Source organism: Loxodonta africana, chromosome 27 (assembly GCF_030014295.1).
Source record: "Loxodonta africana isolate mLoxAfr1 chromosome 27, mLoxAfr1.hap2, whole genome shotgun sequence".
In the NCBI taxonomy this organism is placed as follows: domain Eukaryota; kingdom Metazoa; phylum Chordata; class Mammalia; order Proboscidea; family Elephantidae; genus Loxodonta; species Loxodonta africana.
Window position 1 is genome coordinate 31,810,488 of NC_087368.1, and position 19,452 is coordinate 31,829,939.

At 45.8% G+C, this 19,452-nt stretch overlaps 1 protein-coding gene and 1 long non-coding RNA gene across 3 annotated transcripts in view; one reads left to right on the forward strand and one right to left on the reverse strand.

The window, feature by feature from the left end:
- The window catches only part of CMTM7 (CKLF like MARVEL transmembrane domain containing 7), a 70,919-nt gene extending 59,018 nt beyond the window's left edge, over positions 1-11,901 (forward strand). The window contains exons 3-5 of one of the 2 annotated variants that reach the window (XM_064277428.1): positions 3,824-3,922; positions 7,726-7,807; positions 11,256-11,901. In XM_064277428.1, the coding sequence (XP_064133498.1) occupies positions 3,824-3,922; positions 7,726-7,807; positions 11,256-11,269 (195 nt within the window). In that variant the 3' untranslated portion in view covers positions 11,270-11,901. The remainder of the gene's footprint in view (positions 1-3,823; positions 3,923-7,725; positions 7,808-11,255) is intronic. The other variant, XM_064277427.1, reaches the window with a different exon arrangement.
- Positions 233-11,260, reverse strand: LOC135228769 (uncharacterized). The gene is made up of 2 exons (XR_010319605.1): positions 10,260-11,260; positions 233-9,231 (listed from the first exon to the last, which is right to left on the reverse strand). It is a non-coding gene; the product is annotated as an uncharacterized LOC135228769 (long non-coding RNA).
- Positions 11,902-19,452: the final 7,551 nt, after the last annotated feature.

Sequence of the window (19,452 nt, forward strand, 5' to 3'; positions counted from 1 at the left end):
TGAGAATCATCTTGTCAATTTCCACAAAGAAGTCAGCAGGGATTTTGATAGGAATTGCATTGAATCTGTAGACCAATTCGGGGAATTGCCTTCTTAATGATATGAAATCTTCTTATCCATGACCATGGAATGTTTTTCCATTTATTTGCATCTTCTCTAATTTCTTTCAGCTATGTTTTGTAGTTTTCAGAGTATAAGTTTTATACTTCTTTTGTTAAATTTTCCTTAAGTATTTTATTTTTTTTTTTTTTGATGCTATTTCAAATGGAATTGTTTTCTTAATTTCATTTTTGGATTGTTCATTGTTAGTGTATAGAAATACAACTGGTTTTTGTATATTGATTTTGTATCCTACAAGCCTTGCTAAACGTGTTTATTAGTCCTAATAGTTTTTTAGTGGATTCCTTAGAATTTTCTATATATAAGATCATATCATCTGCAAATAGAGATGATTTTACTTCTTCTTTTCCATTCAGGATACCTTTTATTTCTTTGCTTGCCTAATTGTCTTGTCTAAAACCTCCAGTACAATGTTGAGTAGAAGTGGTGAGAGTGGACATCCTATTTTGTTCCTGGTCTTAAAGGGAAAGCATCGAGTTCATCACCATTAAGTATGATGTTAGCTGTGGGTTTTTCATAAATGCCCTTTATCAGGTTGAGGAAATTCCCTTCTATTCCTAGTTTGAGTGTGTTTCGTTTGTTTTGATTTTATGAAAGAGTGCTGGATTTTTGTAAAACTCTTTCTGCATCTATTGAGATGATCTGTGGTGTTTTTTTTTTTTGTTTGTTTTTAGTCTATTGACATGGTGTGTTAGAATGATTTTGAGATGTTAAAACAATCTTTCATCTCAGGGATAAATTCCAATTGGTTATAGTGTATAATTCTTTTTATATGTTGCTAGATTCAGTTTGCTAGTGTTTTGCTGAGGATTTTTGCATGCATATTCTAAGAGACGTTGGCCTGAAGTTTTCTTGTCTTGCTGTATCTTTGTCTGGTTTTGGTAATACTGGCTTCATAGCCTGAGTTGGGAAGTGTTCATCTCCTATTTTTGGAAGGATGCATGAAGAATTGGTATTAATTCTTTAAATGTTTGGTGGAATTCAACAGTGAAGCCATCTGGGCCTGAGCTTTTCTTTTTGGGTAGTTTTTTGTTTAATTTTATCTCTTCACTCGTAGGTCTATTCAGATTGTCTATTTCTTCTTGAGTCAGTTTTCAGTAGTTTGTGTATTTCTAGGATTTGTTCATTTCATCTAAAAAAAATAAATTTTGTTTTTTTTTTTAGTTTGTATTTCTAGGATTTGTTCATTTCATCTAAAAAAAATAAATTTTGTTTTTTTTTTAGTTTGTGTATTTCTAGGATTTGTTCATTTCATCTAAGTTATCTAATTTACTGGCATACAGTTTTTCATAGTATTCCTTTTAAATCCTTTTTATTTCTGTAAGGTCAGTAGTCATGTCCCCTCTTTCATTTTTTATTATAGTAATTTGAGTCTTGTCTCTTTCTTTCTTGGTCATTCTAACTAAAGGTTTCTCAATTTTGTTGATCTTTCTCAAAGAATCAGCGTTTAGTTACATTGATTTTTCTCTATTGTTATTCTGTTCTCTATTTCATTAATTTTCACTCCAATCTTTATTTCCTTTCTTCTGCTTGATTTTGGTTTAGTTTGCGCTCCTTTTTCTAGTGTCTTAAGGTAGAAATTTAGATTGTTAAATTGAGATTTCTCTTCTTCTTTAATATAGGCATTTACCACTATAAAATTTCCCTGATGTCTTTTCTTTAACCCATTGGTTATTTAGGGGTGTGTTGTTTAATTTTCACTAACTTGTGACTTTTCCAAATTGTTTTTGTTATTGATTTCTATTTTCATTCCAGTGTGGTTGGAGAGCATACATTGTATTATTTCAATCTTTTTAAATTTATTGAGGTTTGTTTTATATCCTAGCATATGGTCTATCTTAAGAATGTTTCCTATGCACTTGAAAAAATTGTGTACTCTGCTATTGTTGGGTAGAGTGTTCTAGAGATGTCTGCTAGGTCTAGTTAGTTTATACTGTTGTTCAAGTCTTCTGTTTACTTGTTGATTTTCTGCTTGGTTTTTCTATTCATTATTGAAAATGAGACATTGGTGCTCCAACTATTATTATTGAACTACCTATTTCTGTCAGTTTTTGCTTCATGTATTTTGATGCTCAGTTATTAGGTGCATATATGTTTATAATTGTTATATCTTCATGATGGAGTCACTCTTTTATCATTATAAAATGTCCCTCTTTAGCACTACTAACATTTTTGTTATTAAGCCTATTTTGTTTGTATTTGTATAGCTACTCCAGCTTCCTTTGCATGATATATCTTTTTCTGTCCTTTCACTTTCAATTTGTTTTCTTTGAATCTAAAGTGTGTCTCCTTTATATCACATATTCTACTATATGTTGAATCTTTTTTATTTTTGGTTCAGTCTGACTACCTCTGCTTTTTTGACTGGATTGTTTAATCCATTTACATTTAATGTTATTATCCACTATATTATTTTAAGAGTTTTTTTTTTTTTTTTTTGCTCAACCACACATTTTTGGCTGAGTACTCTCTAAATGGCTTCATGTTAAGACTCTTTCAAGTTGGTTTTCCCTATCCCATGCCATCCTCTTCTTTCTTCATGGGTGGCCTTGGAGGTGGAGAACTTCCAGGTACTAACCTGCTTTTTAGCCAAAATCTCTGTGATTCACCTCATTATACTCCTTTCTAGTCACTAATGGAGAAACCAGGTTCTTTGATTTCACACAGCCTGGAGGGGATTAGCAGTGTAACAGTGGGATGCTTCTCCAAAGTTTAATAGCTGCCTGCCTGTTGGGCAGAACATCACAATGGAATCATTTCTAAATTCTCATTAAAGACAACTGAAAAGGGATGGCTGTAATTCCTGATTCCCTTCTGATTTGTTTAATAGAAAGGGGAAGGGTGAAATGGAAGCATTCCTGTGCTGCTGAATAACAGACCTTCATCCGTCTGTCCTGGGCCTGCAAAAATGGCCTTTTAATCATGAGGGGTGAATGAGGTGGAAATGGGTGGCCCAGTGGTCCATGGTGAGAAGCAAAGGCAGCGTTGACCCTGCCAGTAGACTTACAGGTGGCAGGGCTTGGCCTGATACACACTTCTGAAGAGAAGAGAAGGGGGAATGACAGAATGAGGACAAAACCAGGAGGACTTAGGAGTGAGAAAGCCAGCTCCCACCACACACCCACAGAACGTTTCAGAGCTGACCTCTTTCTAGGCTCTGACTCTGAGTCTGGGGGGTCCAAGCACCTCTTGTTCCTCACTTGGGGCTGTTCACAGAATGGGCAGACACTCTGATCAGCCACGCAAAGCCAGCACATTGTCAGCCTGGAACTTTCTCTGAAGCAGAAGAAGATACATCTCTATGGGGCTTTGCTTCTGGGAGCTGGAGCTTCATTGAACCTCTCCAGCTGGGGAGTTGAGAGAGGCTTATTTGCTTTGGTCAGAGGTCAAAGATACTGCCTACAAATTGATCTCACGAATGAAGCTGTCCTTGAGTGGCTGTCTCTACTCACATGAGACGCTTTCTTTCTCTTTGTCCCCTTCCCTTCCTGCTTGCCCGCCATCTTTCCTCTCTTTCGCCTGGGCCTCTTCCTTCTGCGTTTGCTGCCTGCAAGCTGCGGTGGGCCTCCTGTGGGCATGTTGCAAGGAGCAAGAGGAAGTATCACTGTCTCCCCGTCTTTGCATCTTCTCTGATGTCCGGTTGCTGTCTAAGAACCAGGAGTGGACCTCCCTACCCACGGCTCTGCTCTATTTTTGCCCCCAGGAGCTCCTGCATTATTTAATCGGCACCCTGCTTCTCTTAATCGCCTCCATCGTGGCAGCCTCCAAGAGCTACGGCGTGAGCGGACTGGTGGCCGGAGCGGTGAGGATGGTCTCTCGGGGGAGCTTTTAGGAATGAATTCATGTTTCAAGTGCTTGTCTTCTTCCTGATGGGGGCAGAAGAGGGGCTGGTTTTGGGGGCCCTTTTCTGCAAAATCAGCACCCACCTTGATGCTACCATCTCCCAAGAGCCTTAAACCTGGGCCCACGATGGAGGATCTCATCTGCAAATCCCAGGCTCTCTCTCCTACAGCCACCATTTAAATCAGCTGGCGAATAGGTTCTAATTCACATGCCCGCTCTGATCGTTCGTGGCTGCCTCAGCACAATGCAGGGGAAGATTCAGAGGTCTCCGTTAGGCCCAGGGGAAGGGTTCTATGATCAGTTAGGCGAATCCTAGAATTGCCATTCCTGGCTTTTAATAGTACTCAGGCCAGCAAAGGCATCATTCCTGTACTTTTCAGAGGTAAAAACTGATCCATCTGATGAATGAATACAGGGCTGTGGGAGGTGTGTGTGTGTGTGTGTGTGTACTTACATTATTTGCACATAAACACATACACAGTTACATGGATATGTACATATATACATAGATGTATGCATATATATGTGTGTGTGTTTATATGCACACATATACATACATAGTTACGTAGATATGTACATATACATAGATGTGTGTATTGTGTGTGTACTTACATTATATGCACACATATACGTACAGTTATAGATATGTACATATATACGTACGTGTGTATATGTGTGTGTCCTTACACTATATGCACACATATACACAGTTACATGGATATGTACATATATATACATAGATGTGTGTGTATATATATGTATGTGTGTGTGTGTGTGTTTTTTAAGAAGGTTCATAGATCCCTGTCATCTGATTTGCGATTTCATTTCTGATTTAGCCGGTTGTCTCCAGTGTGGTAGCTGTGGGCCCATACTGATTCGTTTAACGGATGAACAGGCAAGATTTTTACCTCGAGTTTTGAGCAAAGCTCTGAGCTCTGAGCGGCCGTCACCGTCTTTTGCTCACATATGTTCCCGAAATTCTCCAGACTCTAGGTGGGAGAAGTAGGTTGGCTGAGGGCCGGAGTCTATCCTCCAAAGGTCTGCACGCGGCAGAGCTTCACTGCGCAGGGCGCGTCCAGGCCTCTAAATGCTGATGCTCCGTAACTGCCTCCAAGCCCCCCACCTCCCCCGGGCTGCCTCTGAGGTCAGTGTTGGTCGCCACCCGCAGGCTCCTCGCTGCCCCACGCAGGGCAGGTGGTGGAAGAGATGCTGAGGAAACCCATGCCCTCTGCTTCAGGGGCCCCACGGGGAGAGTCCCGCTGAGTGTTATGAGTCAGGCTGTACTTACCGTGCCAACCCTGGAATCCACCCCCCAGCGAGCCTTAGTCAGACATCATCCTTGTGCCTAGGACCCAACCTTGGACCTGCGGGGTGGGGATGGGGCAGAAGAAATACTTGATAGAATCCTTGCTTATGAGAAAGTCGTAGTCTAGTTTAGGAGGAGAGGCCAAGGCATATGAAAGGATCTGCAAACAAGGCGGTGTCGTCTAGAACGGCATTATAGAGCAATATAATAAACCGTTCAGTTATGCAGGGCAGACAGTGGAGACCAGGATGGTATATAATGTACCAATTGTGCAAAGCAGACCATGAGAGGCCAGGACAGGCTCCAAGAGGCAAATTATGTGGTGCGAACAATTGGTACAAAAGGAGCCAAGGAGGGGAACTCAGGGAAGGAGGGAGAGCTGGATGTGAGCTGGTGGGGTCAGCTGTTCATACAAACCAGCAACCAAGCCCAAAAGAAGAAAACAGACCTTGTTGAGAATCCTGCCCTTCGTCTGGCTGCTCCTGGGCCATTCCTGTTTGCTTTTAGCTGCTGAGCCTGGCTTTACACGAGGGACGGCGTGGCGAACCCAAGTCTGAGACCGCTTGGACAATGAGTACAGCCGAGCGTGGATGCAGGAGCCAGGCTCCTGGGGCTCAAATCCCATCCTTGCCCCTTGCCCGTGTTTTCTGTGGCCTTAGGCAAAATAATTGACTTCCTGTCCCCCTTGTCTTTAGCTGTAAAATGGCAGGGGTGGGGGTGGGGTGATACTAGCACCCAGCTGGCAGAGCTGTGAGGGTTAAAGGAACCAACACACCTGTAAAAGGCTTAGGGGTCCGTGGGTGATGCAAATACAACATGCTCAACTGCTAGCCGAGAGATTGGTGGTTCAAACCCACTCAGAGGTGCCTCGGAAGACGAGCCTGGTGATTTGCTTCTAAAAGGTCACAGCCTTGAAGACCCTATGGAGCAGTTCTACTGCATACGTGGGACCGCCATGAACAGGAATCAACTCAGCAGCAACTAACAACAACCATAAAGGGCTTGGCGCACCGGCTGGCACATAGTAACGCTCAATGAATTTTAGCTGCTACAGCTGCCAGTGTTGCTCACAAATACGGAAAGGACTCCAGGCTTCAGAGTGCCAAAGAGACCAAGGTTTGCACTTGCTTCTCCTTGTGGAAGGCCCTCCTCCTCCCGGGGGGCCCTGTTCCTCCCGTATAAAGTGAAGAGGTCTTACTAGACCCAGCCAGCTTTCCTCGCACTTGAGCACTGGGCTGGAGCCTGAAAAAGGAAAAGAGCTCTGCCTTGACTTATTTTCATTTCATATTATTTAAATACGTGCAAAGGTAAACTGAGGCCTAAAGGCCTCTGCTTCTGGCTCTAACCAGGCTATGCTACGGGCTAGAACAGATTTACAAATGAAATTTACAAATGAAGCACAAACAGTGCTACCCCAATAAAATTCACTGTAATGTTAAAATTTTTAAAAAACAAATTAAGTTTTACAGTTCCGTCTTTTTCTTCTTTATGAACCCAGGATAATTAAAGTACAATAGCTTGGAGCCAACCAGTTGTAAACATAAACCCAAACATGGGATTGAAATTGCTTTGCACTTCATGGTTATATAGAAATCTCTTAGAACAGGGATCAATAAACATTTTCTATAAAGGTCTGGATAGTAAATATTTTTAAGCTTTGTTGGCCATCCAGTAGACCCATTATAGCAAGAACAGAGTCACACACAAAGCATAAGCCAATGGGTGTGGCTGTGTTCCAATAAAACTTTATTTACAAAAACAGTGATTCGGCCCTCCAGCTGTAGTTTGCTGACCCCAGACATAGACGATCCAGAGTATGCTTATATTAGTGTTTATAAATAGAACCAATATCTACATATTATGTAGAACTGAAAACACAAAAATTTACAAACTCTGGAAAAGAACTTACAGGGCCTGGATGATATCTCTGCAGACCCAAGACGCGCAGCAGGTGTGCACTGGTGTGCCTGGACAATATTCACATTCTCCCATACTACCCCTATCAGAAGGATCCGTGGCGGTACAACGGTTAAGCATTCAGCTTTTAACCAAAAGGTCAGCAGTTCAAACCCACCAGCTGCTCCGAGGGAGAAAGACGTGGCAATCTGCTTCCATAAAGATTTATAGCCTTGGAAATCCTATACTCTGTCCTGTAGGGTCGGTATGAGTCAGAATCAACTCCACAGCAATGAGTTTGGGTTATCTTTTTTTTTTTCCTGTACCCCCATCCGGGTACGCAGCCTCTCCCCTGGACCACCCAGCCCACTTACGGACCTGGGGTCGGCAACTGGGCCTCTCTGGGCTTCCATCTCTACACCTAAAGGATGAGGTGGTTGGATCAGGTGACTCCCCAGGGCCCCTGCCATCCACGGTCAGTACAGGAGGGAAAACAGATGAGCAATGGGACTGCCTGGCGCCTGACCCTTGGACTGTGGGTTTCCGTCTCTCCCGTGCAGATATTCGGCTTCATGGCCACCTCCCTGTGCCTGATGAGCATCTGGCTGTCCTACAAGATCTCCTGCGTCACCCAGTCAACAGGTGAGTCCTGCTTACCTGTTCTCAGAGGATCTCTGAAAGCTCCCTGTGCTCGGGAACAGGAGAACCACTCCTTCTTGAGTTTAGCGGTAGGGAATGGCCCTGCACCGAGGAGGCCGTGTTCAGGCCCGAGGCAGACCCAGAAGCAGCGTTAGAGCTCAGGGGCCAGGCAGGAGAAAAGATAGACCCCCAAGAACCTCTGCTGTAATCCCTGCCCCTACCATGCCCAGGGATGTCCCGAATTTCCAGCCTCTGATGGCAAAGCATTTTTTTTTTTAATTGTGGCAAAAATATATCTGACAAAACATTTGTCCATTTTTACATGTATGATTCAGTGACATTAAGGGACTTTGCCAAACTGCTAGACTTTTGTTTTTCTGTCTTGAGCAGTGGTCTAGGGTTGAATTGTAGGTTCAAGGTAAACATACGCAGTTTTTAATTTTTATTTACATTTTCTTCCTCCCTAGCTTTCTTAGTTCAGCGTGTTGTGCAGCCTTATCACTGCCCTTTTCCCAATTCCGCCACCATTAATAGAAATTCAGTGCCCCTTTTCCCATGCCTCTCACCCCTGATAGCAAGTAATAAACTTCAGCCTTTAGACATTTGCCTGTTTTAGATATTTCATCTAAGTGGGATCATTCAATATTTGTCCTTTTGTGGTTGTCTTACTTCACTCAGCATAATGTTTTCAAGGTTCACCCATATTGTAGCATGTTTCAGGACTTCACTTCTCTTTGTGACTAATAGTCTAAGTTACCCAGTACTGCTATAACAGAAATACCACAAGTGGATGGCTTTATCAAACAGAAGTTTCTTCTCTCACAGTCTAGTAGGCTAGAAGTCTAGACTCAGGGCATCAGCTCCAGAGGAAGGCTTTCTCTCTCTGTTGGCTCTGGAGGAAGGTCCTTGTCATCAGTCTTCTCCTGGTCGAGGAGCTTCTCAGTGCAGGAACCTTGGGTCCAAAGGACACGCTCTGCTCCCAGCATTGGTTTCTCAGTGGTATGAGGTCCCCATGTCTCTCTGCTCACCTCTCTCTTTTGTATCTCAAAAGAGATTGGCTCAAGACACAACCCAATCTTGCAGATTGAGTCTTGCCTTATTAACATATCTGCCGATAATCCCATCTCATCAACATCATAGAAATAGGATTTATAATACATAGGAAAATCACCTCAGGTGACAAAATGGTGGACAGTCACACAGTACTGGGAATCATGGCCCAGCCAAGCTGACAGATATTTTGGGGGGGGGGGACACTCAGTCCACAACAGGAAGATTCCATTGTGTGTATACACCACATTTCGTTTGTCCATTCATCTGTTGATGGACATTTCAGTTGCTTCCACCTGTTGGCTGTTGTGAGTAATGCTGCAAGGAACATGGGTTTACAAGTGACAGAATATTTTCTTGAATTGATCTTCCTCTTCCTAATGACAGAAATAAAATGTAGAACACTTAGAAAATACAAATAAGGAAAAAAATTGTAAATAAAAACTGTCTGTCATAACACTACCTGGGAACAGCATCTGGGGGGCTGTTCTTCCAGTATTTCCCCTTTGAACAGATACCGTGTTGCTTTTATTGAAGGGATCAGACTTTGTGCTATTCTATAACCTGCTTGTTTTTTTCCTCTTACTTAACCACGTGGAAACCCTGGTGGCATAGTGCTTAAGTACTACAGCTGCTAACCAAAGGGCCGGCAGTTCAAATCTGCCAGGCGCTCCTTGGAAACTCTATGGGGCAGTTCTACTCTGTCCTATAGGGTTGCTATGAGTCGGAATCAACTCGACGGCACTGGGTTTGGTTTGGTTTGGTTTGGTTTAACTACATGGCACACATTTTCCTGATAGTATTAGGTCTTCTTCTCCATCATTCTTAATGGCTCTGTGATGTTCTGTTGCATGACTGTGCCACAGTTGATTTAATTCTTCTCTTTGGGGATTTAAGGTTTTGTTGTTGTTTTCTTTGCTATTAAACAGTGCTGTAATGAACATCCTTGAAACTAAGACCCTATACCTATCCAGTTGAGACTTTGTCTCACGTACTTTGGACATGTTATCAGGAGGGGCCTAGTCCCTAGAAAAGGACATCATGCTTGGTAAAGTAGAGGGTCAGCAAAAGAGAGAGAGACCCTCAATGAGATAGACTGACACAGTGGCTGCAAGAACGGGCTCAAGCATAGCACTGATCGTGACGATGGTGCAGGACCGGGCAGTGTTTCGTTCTGTTGTATACAGGGTTGCTCTGAGTCAGGACCGACTCGACAGCGCCTAACAGCAACAACACACTTAGCCCTAATATTTTTTTCATATTGAAAATAAATTCCTAAAAGTAGAATTGCTGAAAGCTTGACCTGTTGTTTTTATTAATCTACTTCTTTCTTTGATCCAGCACCTCCTTCCTTGGTGCTTTTTCTTTCTTTTAAAAAGTACGTTAAGGACATCAAAGTACGTACATTAAGGCGTGTGATGCATGGTCAGAGCTGCAGAAAGGTGGTCATAGTAGAGCTTTCAATTTCCTTCTGTCGGTCGCTGGCAAGAAGTTAAACCCATTGCCATCGAGTCGATTCCGACTCATAGCGACCCTATAGGACAGAGTAGAACTGCCCCATAGGGTTTCCAAGGGGCGGCTGGTGAATTCAAACTGCCGATTTTTCGGTTAGCAGCTGAGCTCTTAACCACTGCACCACCAGGGCTCCAGCGAGGCATTAATACGATGCTAAGTGAAAGAGGCTAGTCCCAAAAGACCACCTATTATATGATCCCATCCACTTGGCACGTCCAGAACAGGCAAATCTACAGAAACAGAAAGTAACCTAGTTGGTTGCTTAGGACTGGGAGGTTGGGAGGGAAGGGGACGCATGAAGCAGGGGTGACAGCTAAGGGGTGTGCGATTTTTTTTTTTGAGATGATGAAAATGTTCTAAAATCAACTGTGGTAATGGCTGCACACATCTGTGAATATACTAAAAATTACTGAATTGTACACTTTAAATAGGTGGATTCTATGGTACGTGAGTTTTATCTCGGTAAAGTTATTTTTAAAAATATGAGTGATAGAAAGTATAGAATGTGAAACAAGAAGTTGATAGGTAACGTCTGAAGTTGATCAATCCATACACGTTGGTATGAAATATACTACTGAAAATTACGGAATTATGGAGGAGCTTGCCAAAAGCAGCAGCTGACGGAGTTAGAAGGGGTTACCCCAGAGGACGAAGACTCAGACTCGGGGGCCGCACACTGCTAAGGTGGGGGGGTCCCTCCTGCACTATTTAATTTTTTTTTAGACATGCATTTCAAATGAATAAAGTAATTGCAAAGAAAGTTGGTCCCGGGTGGAGGGGAAAAAAAATGCCCTGAGCAGAGCTTGGGTGGGTTCCTGCCTTCTGGGTGGCTCGGAGTGGGCCTGTCCCCAGCACGCTGACCTGACCTTACCATTTCCTTCCCAAGATGCAACCGTCTGATGAAGGCACAGCACCAGGCACTGCAGGAGACCCTGCCGGGGTTGGCGGGACTCGAGGCCCAGCAGACAGGAGGACTGGTGGGCATGTGACCTGAGGAAAGCCTTCTGAACCTGTGTTCCTGTGCCAAAGTCCTGCTCTCTAAGACACTGGCTCCCTGGGCTCTGAGCTGGTCCAGCCTCTTTCTCTGGTCTCTCTCTGCCAGCTTTTAGAACTGCCTCAAGAGTCGGCAGTTCAAATCCACCAGCCACTCCTTGGAAACTCTACAGGGCAGCTGTACTCTGTCCTATAGGGTCGCTATGAGTCATAGCTGACTTGACTGCAATGGGTTTTTCAGGTACTGACGACCCTACGGGAGGGGTTTCCGGAAACTCGTGCATAAATCTGCTTCTACTTCACATTCCTCGGGGAAGGGAGCTGCCTTAAGGCCTCTCATGAAAACAAAGCCACCTCTTAACTTACCTGGCTGTCAGCCTGGCCTGGAAGACACCCATCTTTCTTAAATGAGGCATGCCTGTAGAAACACTATGTGGTCAGCCCGTCCCCAGAGAGGAGATCCCAAGTCTCCAGCCTTTGTTACCATTGTGTGTGTGTATGTGTTTTTTTTTTTAATTAAAATATTGACTTGGGCAGTTGCAGAAGGATATCTTATTAAACTAGAAGAAGAGCATAAAACCAGGCTTGAAACGAAGTTTCTATTCTGTGTCCAGCACGGTGCCCTAAACCCCATGCTCTGTGTATAAAACCAAAAGACCAAACCCGTTGCCATCAAGTTGATCCCAACCCATGCCAACCCCACGTGTTACAGAGTAAAATGTGAATTCTTGGCTGTAATCGTCATGGGGCAGATTACCAGGCCCTTCTTCTACAGCATCACTGACTGGGTTTGAACCATCAACCTTTGGGTTAGTAGTTGAGCACAAACCATTTGTGCTGCCAAGGGACCTTACTAAACTACTAGACTTTTATTGTTTTAGGTGAAAATTTACGGCACAAATTAGTTTTTCGTTCAAAAATTGTATATACAAATTGTTTTGTGACATTAGTTGCAGTCCCCACAACGTGTCAGCAGTCTCTCCCTTTCTCTTTCTGCCTGGGTTTTCCATGTCCATTTATCCAATATTCCTGTCCTTCCTGCCTTCTCCTCTTTGCTTTTGGGCAGGTGTTGCCCATTTGGTCTCATACACTTGATTGAACCAGGAAGCACGTTCCTCACGTGTTATTGTTTTAAAGGCCTGTCTAATCTTTGTCTGAAAGGTGGTCTTTGGGCGTGGCTCCAGTTAGCAGGGTGTCTAGAGGCCACAGTCTCGGGAGTTCCTCCAGTCTCTGCCAGACCAGTAAGTCTGGTCTTTTTTTGGGTGAATTTGAATTTCATTCTACATTTTTCTCCCACTCTGCCCAGGATCCTCTATTGTGATCCCTGTCAGAGCAGTTGGTGGTGTTAGCGGGGCATCAGGAGACTGAGAACTACTAGGCTTTTGTTTTTCCCTCCATCTTAGGCGATGGTCTAGTGTTGACTTTTAGGTTCTAGGTGAACATGTGCAGTTTTTAATTTCGGTTTACTTCTCTCTTCCTCCTCTACTGTAATACCAATTTCCTCATTCAGTGTGAAATAAGGAAGAGGCTTTGGAGGAAGTTAATGTTTTTTAACTCTTGACAATTCATCTTCTTGGCCTAAATTTGCTACTTCCTCAGTCATAACATTCATGATCACGTGGAATAGTGACCACTGTGCTTCTGGGCAGGTGTATCTTGGCCATTTTACAGATGAGAAAATTGAGGCTCGGAAACTACTTCTGAGCACAGGCTAAGCCAAGGAGAGCCAGGTGTAGCAGCCAGGTCTCTCTGATTCCAGCCCTACCCTCTCCTGGAAACCAAAAAACCTAACCAGTTCCTGCCGAGGTGACTCCAACTCAACTGTTACTTGACGATGCTGTGGACACTAGGGAGGCGGCCTCAGAGTCCCCAGTGCTGACTCGCCGGCCCTGGGCTACAGCTTCACCCAAGGGAGGGACTGTCTAAGCCGGTAGGGCAGTGCTATTCAGATGCCCAGGGGGACACTAGGGAGGAGGGCTCGGAGTCCCCAGTGCTGACTCGCCAGCCCTGGGCTACAGCTCCACCCAAAGGAGGGACTGTCTAAGCCGGTAGAGCAGTGCCATTCAGATGCCCAGGGGGACACTAGGGAGGAGGGCTCGGAGTCCCCAGTGCTGACTCGCCAGCCCTGGGCTACAGCTCCACCCAAAGGAGGGACTGTCTAAGCCGGTAGAGCAGTGCTATTCAGATGCCCAGGTGGACACTAGGGAGGAGGCCTCGGAGTCCCCAGTGCTGACTCGCCAGCCCTGGGCTACAGCTCCACCCAAAGGAGGGACTGTCTAAGCCGGTAGAGCAGTGCTATTCAGATGCCCAGGTGGACACTAATGTGAGAATAACAGGGTGAGGCCAGCCTCAAAATCCAGGTGTATTTAGTCTGAGTTCTCCAGAAAAATAGAGCCCATAGGGTAATTGGATAGATGGATGATAGATAGATAGGTAGGTAGACAGGATAAATAGATGAATGGATGATAGATTAATAGAGATAGGTAGGTAGGTAGACAGGTAGATAGACAGGATAAATAGATGAATGGAGGATAGATTAATAGAGACAGGTAGGTAGGTAGACAGGTAGACAGGATAAATAGATGAATGGATGATAGATTAATAGAGATAGGGAGGTAGGTAGGTAGATAGGATAAATAGATGAATGGATGATAGATTAATAGAGATAGGTAGGTAGGTAGACAGGTAGATAGGATAAAATAGATGAATGGATGATAGATTAATAGAGATAGGTAGGTAGGTAGATAGGATAAATAGATGAATGGAGGATAGATTAATAGAGATAGGTAGGTAGGTAGACAGGTAGATAGGATAAATAGATGAATGGATGATAGATTAATAGAGATAGGTAGGTAGGTAGACAGGTAGATAGGATAAAATAGATGAATGGATGATAGATTAATAGAGATAGGTAGGTAGGTAGATAGGATAAATAGATGAATGGAGGATAGATTAATAGAGATAGGTAGGTAGGTAGACAGGTAGATAGACAGGATAAATAGATGAATGGATGATAGATAGATTAATAGAGATAGATAAACAGGTAGGTAGGTAGATAGGATAAATAGATGAATGGATGATGAGAGAGATAGATGACAGATGGACGGACAGAGGGACAGATAGATGATTGATAGATGGGTTGATTGATTGATAGATAGATGAATAGATATTGATTTATTTTAAGGAACTGACTCCTGCAATTATGAGGGCTGGCAAGTGCAAAATCCATTGGGCAGGCGGCAGTCTAGAAACTGGCAGTCTTAAGTCTGAAATCTGTAGGGGAAGATTTCTATGTTAAAGTCTCAAGGTAGAATTCCTTATTCTCTGGGAAACCTAAGTTTTTGCTCTTAAGGCCTTCAACTGATTGGATAAGGCCCACCCACATTACTGAGTGTAATCTTTTTTAATTAAAGTCAACTGATTGTAGATGTTAATCACATCTACAAATACCAGCCACATCTAGACTAGTGTTTGACCAACTAGCTAGGCACCACAGCCTAGCCAAGTTGACACATAAAATTAACCAGCCCACCAGATATTAATTCTTCACAATACAGGTGTAAACTGGGACAGCTGGCCAGCCTCCCCGCAAGAGACTGAGATGCAGTAGGTCTGGGCTGGGACCCAGGAATCTGCTAGGCCTGGCAGGCAAAGTGTGGTTCAGCCACAGGGTCATCACCTGGGAGCTGGTTAGAAAGGCAGGATTCTAGGCTCCACCCAGACCCTCTGCATTGCAGCAGACGCCCCGTGTGCACGTCCGCCTTTGAGTCAGTGGTGTTACAGATGAGTTCACTGTTCTAATCAAAGACTCTTCAGGGGCAAGTGCAATTCTGAGGTCTGTTTCATAATGCGGGGAGGGGTGAGGAATGGTGTCGGTAGGTGTTCTGGGTAAATCTGCTTCCTGTCGCTGGACCCACAGCTACATTAGGAGAAAGCCTGCAGATCAACTGCTTCCTATCATGGCATTTTGAAACCCCTTATCCTTTCCCAGGTCCCTGGGTGGCACGAACAGTTTGCACTCAGCTACCTCCTAGTTATCTAGTGCTGCTATAACAGAAATACCACAAGTGGGTGGCTTTAATGAACAGAAATGTATTCCCTCACAGTCTAGTAGGCTAGAAGTCTGAATTCAGGGTGCCAGCTCCAGGGGAAGACTTTCTCTATGTCGGCTTTGGAAGAAGGTCCTTGTCATCAATCTTCCCCAGTCGAGGAGCTTCTCAGCGCAAGGATCCTGGGTCCAAAGACACACTATTCTCCTGGCTCTTGTTTCTTGGTGGTATGAGGTCCCCCTGTCTCTCTGCTCGCTTCTCTCTTTCATATCTCGAAAAAGACTGACTTAAGACACAACCTAATCTTGTAGGTTAAGCCCTGCCTCATTAACTTAATTGCCGCTAATCCCACCTCATTAACATCATAAAAAAAAACAGTGCCCTCGAGTCTATTCCAACTCATAGCAACCCTATAGGACAGAGTAGAACTGCCCCACAGAGTTTCCAAGGAGCGTCTGGTGGATTCAAACTGCTGACCGTCTGGTTAGCAGCCATGGCATTTACCCGCTATGCCACCAGGGTTTCCTGTAACATCACAGAGAGAGGATTTACAACACATAGGAAAATCACATCAGATGGCAAAATGGTGGACAGTCACAATACTGGGAATCACGGCCTGCCCAAGCTGACACCCATTTTTTGGGTGGGGACACAATTCAGTCCATAACAGCTACTAACCAAAAGGTTGACAGTTCAAATCCACCCAGGGGTGCCATGGAAGAAAGAGCTGGTGCTGATCTAAACCAAAAAAAAAAAAATCCTGTTGCCGTCAAGCTGATTCCGACACTCATAGTGACCCCACAGGACTGAGAAGAACTGCCCCGTAGAGTTTCCAAGGAGCGCCTGGTGGATTTGAACCGCCAGCCTTTTGGTTAGCAGCCGCAGCACTTAACCACTATGCCACCAGGGTTTCCAGTGCTGATCTACTTCCCAAAAAATCAGCCATCGAAACTCCTATGGATCACAGTTCTACTCTGAAACCCAGAGGGTCTCCATGAGTCAGAATCAACTCGATGGCAACAGGTTTTGGTTTGTCCTTTCCCACATCCTGGTGCCAGCCCTCAGAGGCCCCAGGGACCCCAAGGCAGAGGAGAGCCGTGGGAGCCAGCACTGGACGAGAAGCCCAGGGCCTGTGCTGAAGGCTGGCACACCAGCTCTGGCAGCTGGCCAAGTCACATATAACCTCACTGCCCACCAGGTAACAGGTGAGAACCTGACCAAGAGGTCAGATATCACCGAGCTTGGTGAACAGGGACATGTGAGCTTGGTGGGGTGCAGCTATGCTCCTGCTGCCCCAGGGGGGAGCAGGCACTGAAGGCAGGAACCCCACTACGTTTGCATGCCTGAGTTTCTCACGGGAGGAGTGAAGGGCAAAAGATACAGAGGAGACGGGTCCTCAAGCTTTGCATATTTTCAAAGTGGAACGATGGTGTGTAGTCCATATTGTTCACACAAGACAAAGCAGCACTCAAAGGCAGTACAGGACCCCAGCCTAGGCCCCTCCATAGCTGGAAGAGTAAAAATGATACCTAACCGAAAGCAAGCAAACCACAGCCCAACAGAGGCCACAGCAATATTGTAACAGCTAAGCAATATGGGTCCTGGAGAACTCTGCAAGCCAGGCCCTCTCTGGGAGCTGCCCAGTCTGTGGGCAGTGCTCATATTTAACCCAGACTCCGTACTCAGTACCCAGGCTGCCAGGCCAGGGAGGTGACCCACCTACTAGGGCCAGCCAGGCAGTGCCATGGAAAGAAGGGAAGGATGGGCCCATGGGTGGGAAGCTAGGGACCTGTTCAAGGATCAGGTGCCATCTTTAACCAACAGACTGTGACAGCCTGAAGTCCCAGAAAGGGTGTGGGTACCTGTGGTTACAAGGGGTGCCGGTTGATGAGGCCAAAGCCAGCCTGTCCACATTCCCCACCACAAGCAGCCAGCTCCCCAGCCAGCAAAGCCTCCCACAGCCTGGCTGAGCCCCTTGGGGAGGACGGGAAGGAAGCGGGAGCTTTCTGCAAGCCTCTGCCGCAGGTGTTTTCTCACCACCCCCAGTACTGACAGAAAGGCAGCTGCTCAGAGAGGCTCCAGAGACGCCTTCACCCACAGAGGGATGGCGTGCAACAATACAACAGCCTCTGTAGGGTCACTCTGAGTCAGAATTGATGGCAACGGGTTTGGTTTTGGGTTTATCTATCTTTGGGAGCCCTGGTGGTGCAGTGGTTAAGAGCTCGACTGCTAACCAAAAGGTCAGTAATTCGAATCCACCAGCAGTTCCTTGGTGCCCCCTATGGGGCAGTTCTACTCTGTCCTATAGGGTTGCTGTGAGTTGGAATTGACTCAACGGCAATGGTTTTGGTTTGGTTTGCTCTCTTTGAGGTCCCTGGGCAGTACAAACTGTTTGTACTTGACTACTAACCTAAAGTTTAGTGGTTTGAATCCACCCAGAGGCACCTTAGAAGAAAGGCCTGGCAGCCTGCTTCTGTAAAGACAGCAGCCAAGAAAACTCTACAGAACAGTTCTACTCCGTCGTACACGAGGTCACCATGAGTCAGAACTGACTTGACAGCAATGGGACTGAGCTTTGTTTTGTTTTCTTTTTTGTATCTATCTTTGAGGAATCCCTGGGTGGCAAAAACCGTTAAGCACTCAGCTGGTAATTGAAAGGTTAGCACTTTGAGCCCACCCAGAAGCACCTCGGAAGGAAGGTTCGGAAAGATCACGGCCACTGAAAACCCTGTGGAGCGAAGTTCTGCTGTAACACACCTTGAGTCGGAATCAACTTGACGACGCCTGGTTTGGTTGTTTGGTTTATCTGTCTTTGAGGCCCTTTGAGGGAATGCGTGTGCCCTGGAGGTAATGGCAGCGTATCGGGGAGGCCTCTGGTTTTCCATTTTACCATCAGAAAGCTGAGCGGAAGTGAGGTTAGTGTTTGAGCCTGGCTGTCTCCGGGCCTGGCCCACGACCACCCCACTGGAGGCCTATCAGGCAGCAGGGCTGGGCCACAGCCAGTCTGGCTTCCTCCGCGGGCAGCTGGCCTTGTGTCTGCAGACAGGCCTAGAGGCAGAAACAAGAATGTTCCTGAGAAAGGTTCCGGGCTTCACGTGCCCCTTGTTGCCAGTGCAGGCTGGAGCTTCTCCTCCAGACACGTTTACCTGCTCAGCCCTCAGCCGGGACACCCAGCCGGGCCACTCAGGGGCCCCAAGGTAGGGGAAGACGGGGACCAGAAGCTGGCCCACTCCTGTGCCACCCTCTCCCAGGCCTCTCGTCTAGTGTAAACAGCAAACTTCTGTTGCCGTGGGGACATGGCAGGTCCTTGGGCCGTGGGGACATGGCAGGTCCTTGGGCCGTGGGGACATGGCAGGTCCTTGGGCCGTGGGGACATGGCAGGTCCTTGGGCCGTGGGGACATGGCAGGTCCTTGGGCCGTGGGGACATGGCAGGTCCTTGGGCCGTGGGGACATGGCAGGTCCTTGGGCCGTGGGGACATGGCAGGTCCTTGGGCCGTGGGGACATGGCAGGTCCTTGGGCCGTGGGGACATGGCAGGTCCTTGGGCCGTGGGGACATGGCAGGTCCTTGGGCCCCACCTCAGCAAACACCGCTTCCCTCCTTTGTGGCGGTTTCCAAATGGCATCCTTTGAACTATGGGAGGTGCTTCAGGGGACTCCCAGAGAGCTGATTTTACGTGTTTAGTCTGTGAAAGTTGGTCCAGCTGTAAGGTACACGTCGTCGTGAGTCGGAGTCGACTTGACGGCAACCGGTTTGGAGGTTTGAGTCCACCCAGAGGAGCCTGACAGACAGAAGAAAGCCCTGGCCATCTCCTTCCCCAGAATCAACCACTGAAAACCCTATGGGGCACAGCTCTACTCTGATACACATGGGGCTGCCATGAGTCAGAATCGACTGCGCGGCAACTGGTTTGGTTTGGATGCATATTATATTTTTTAAAAAAAAAGATTTTAAGTAAACATATATATATGTTAACTCTTTTTAAAACACGTACTTACGCTTCTGTCATGAAGAACAAACACTGCCCAGCCGGCCAGGCCG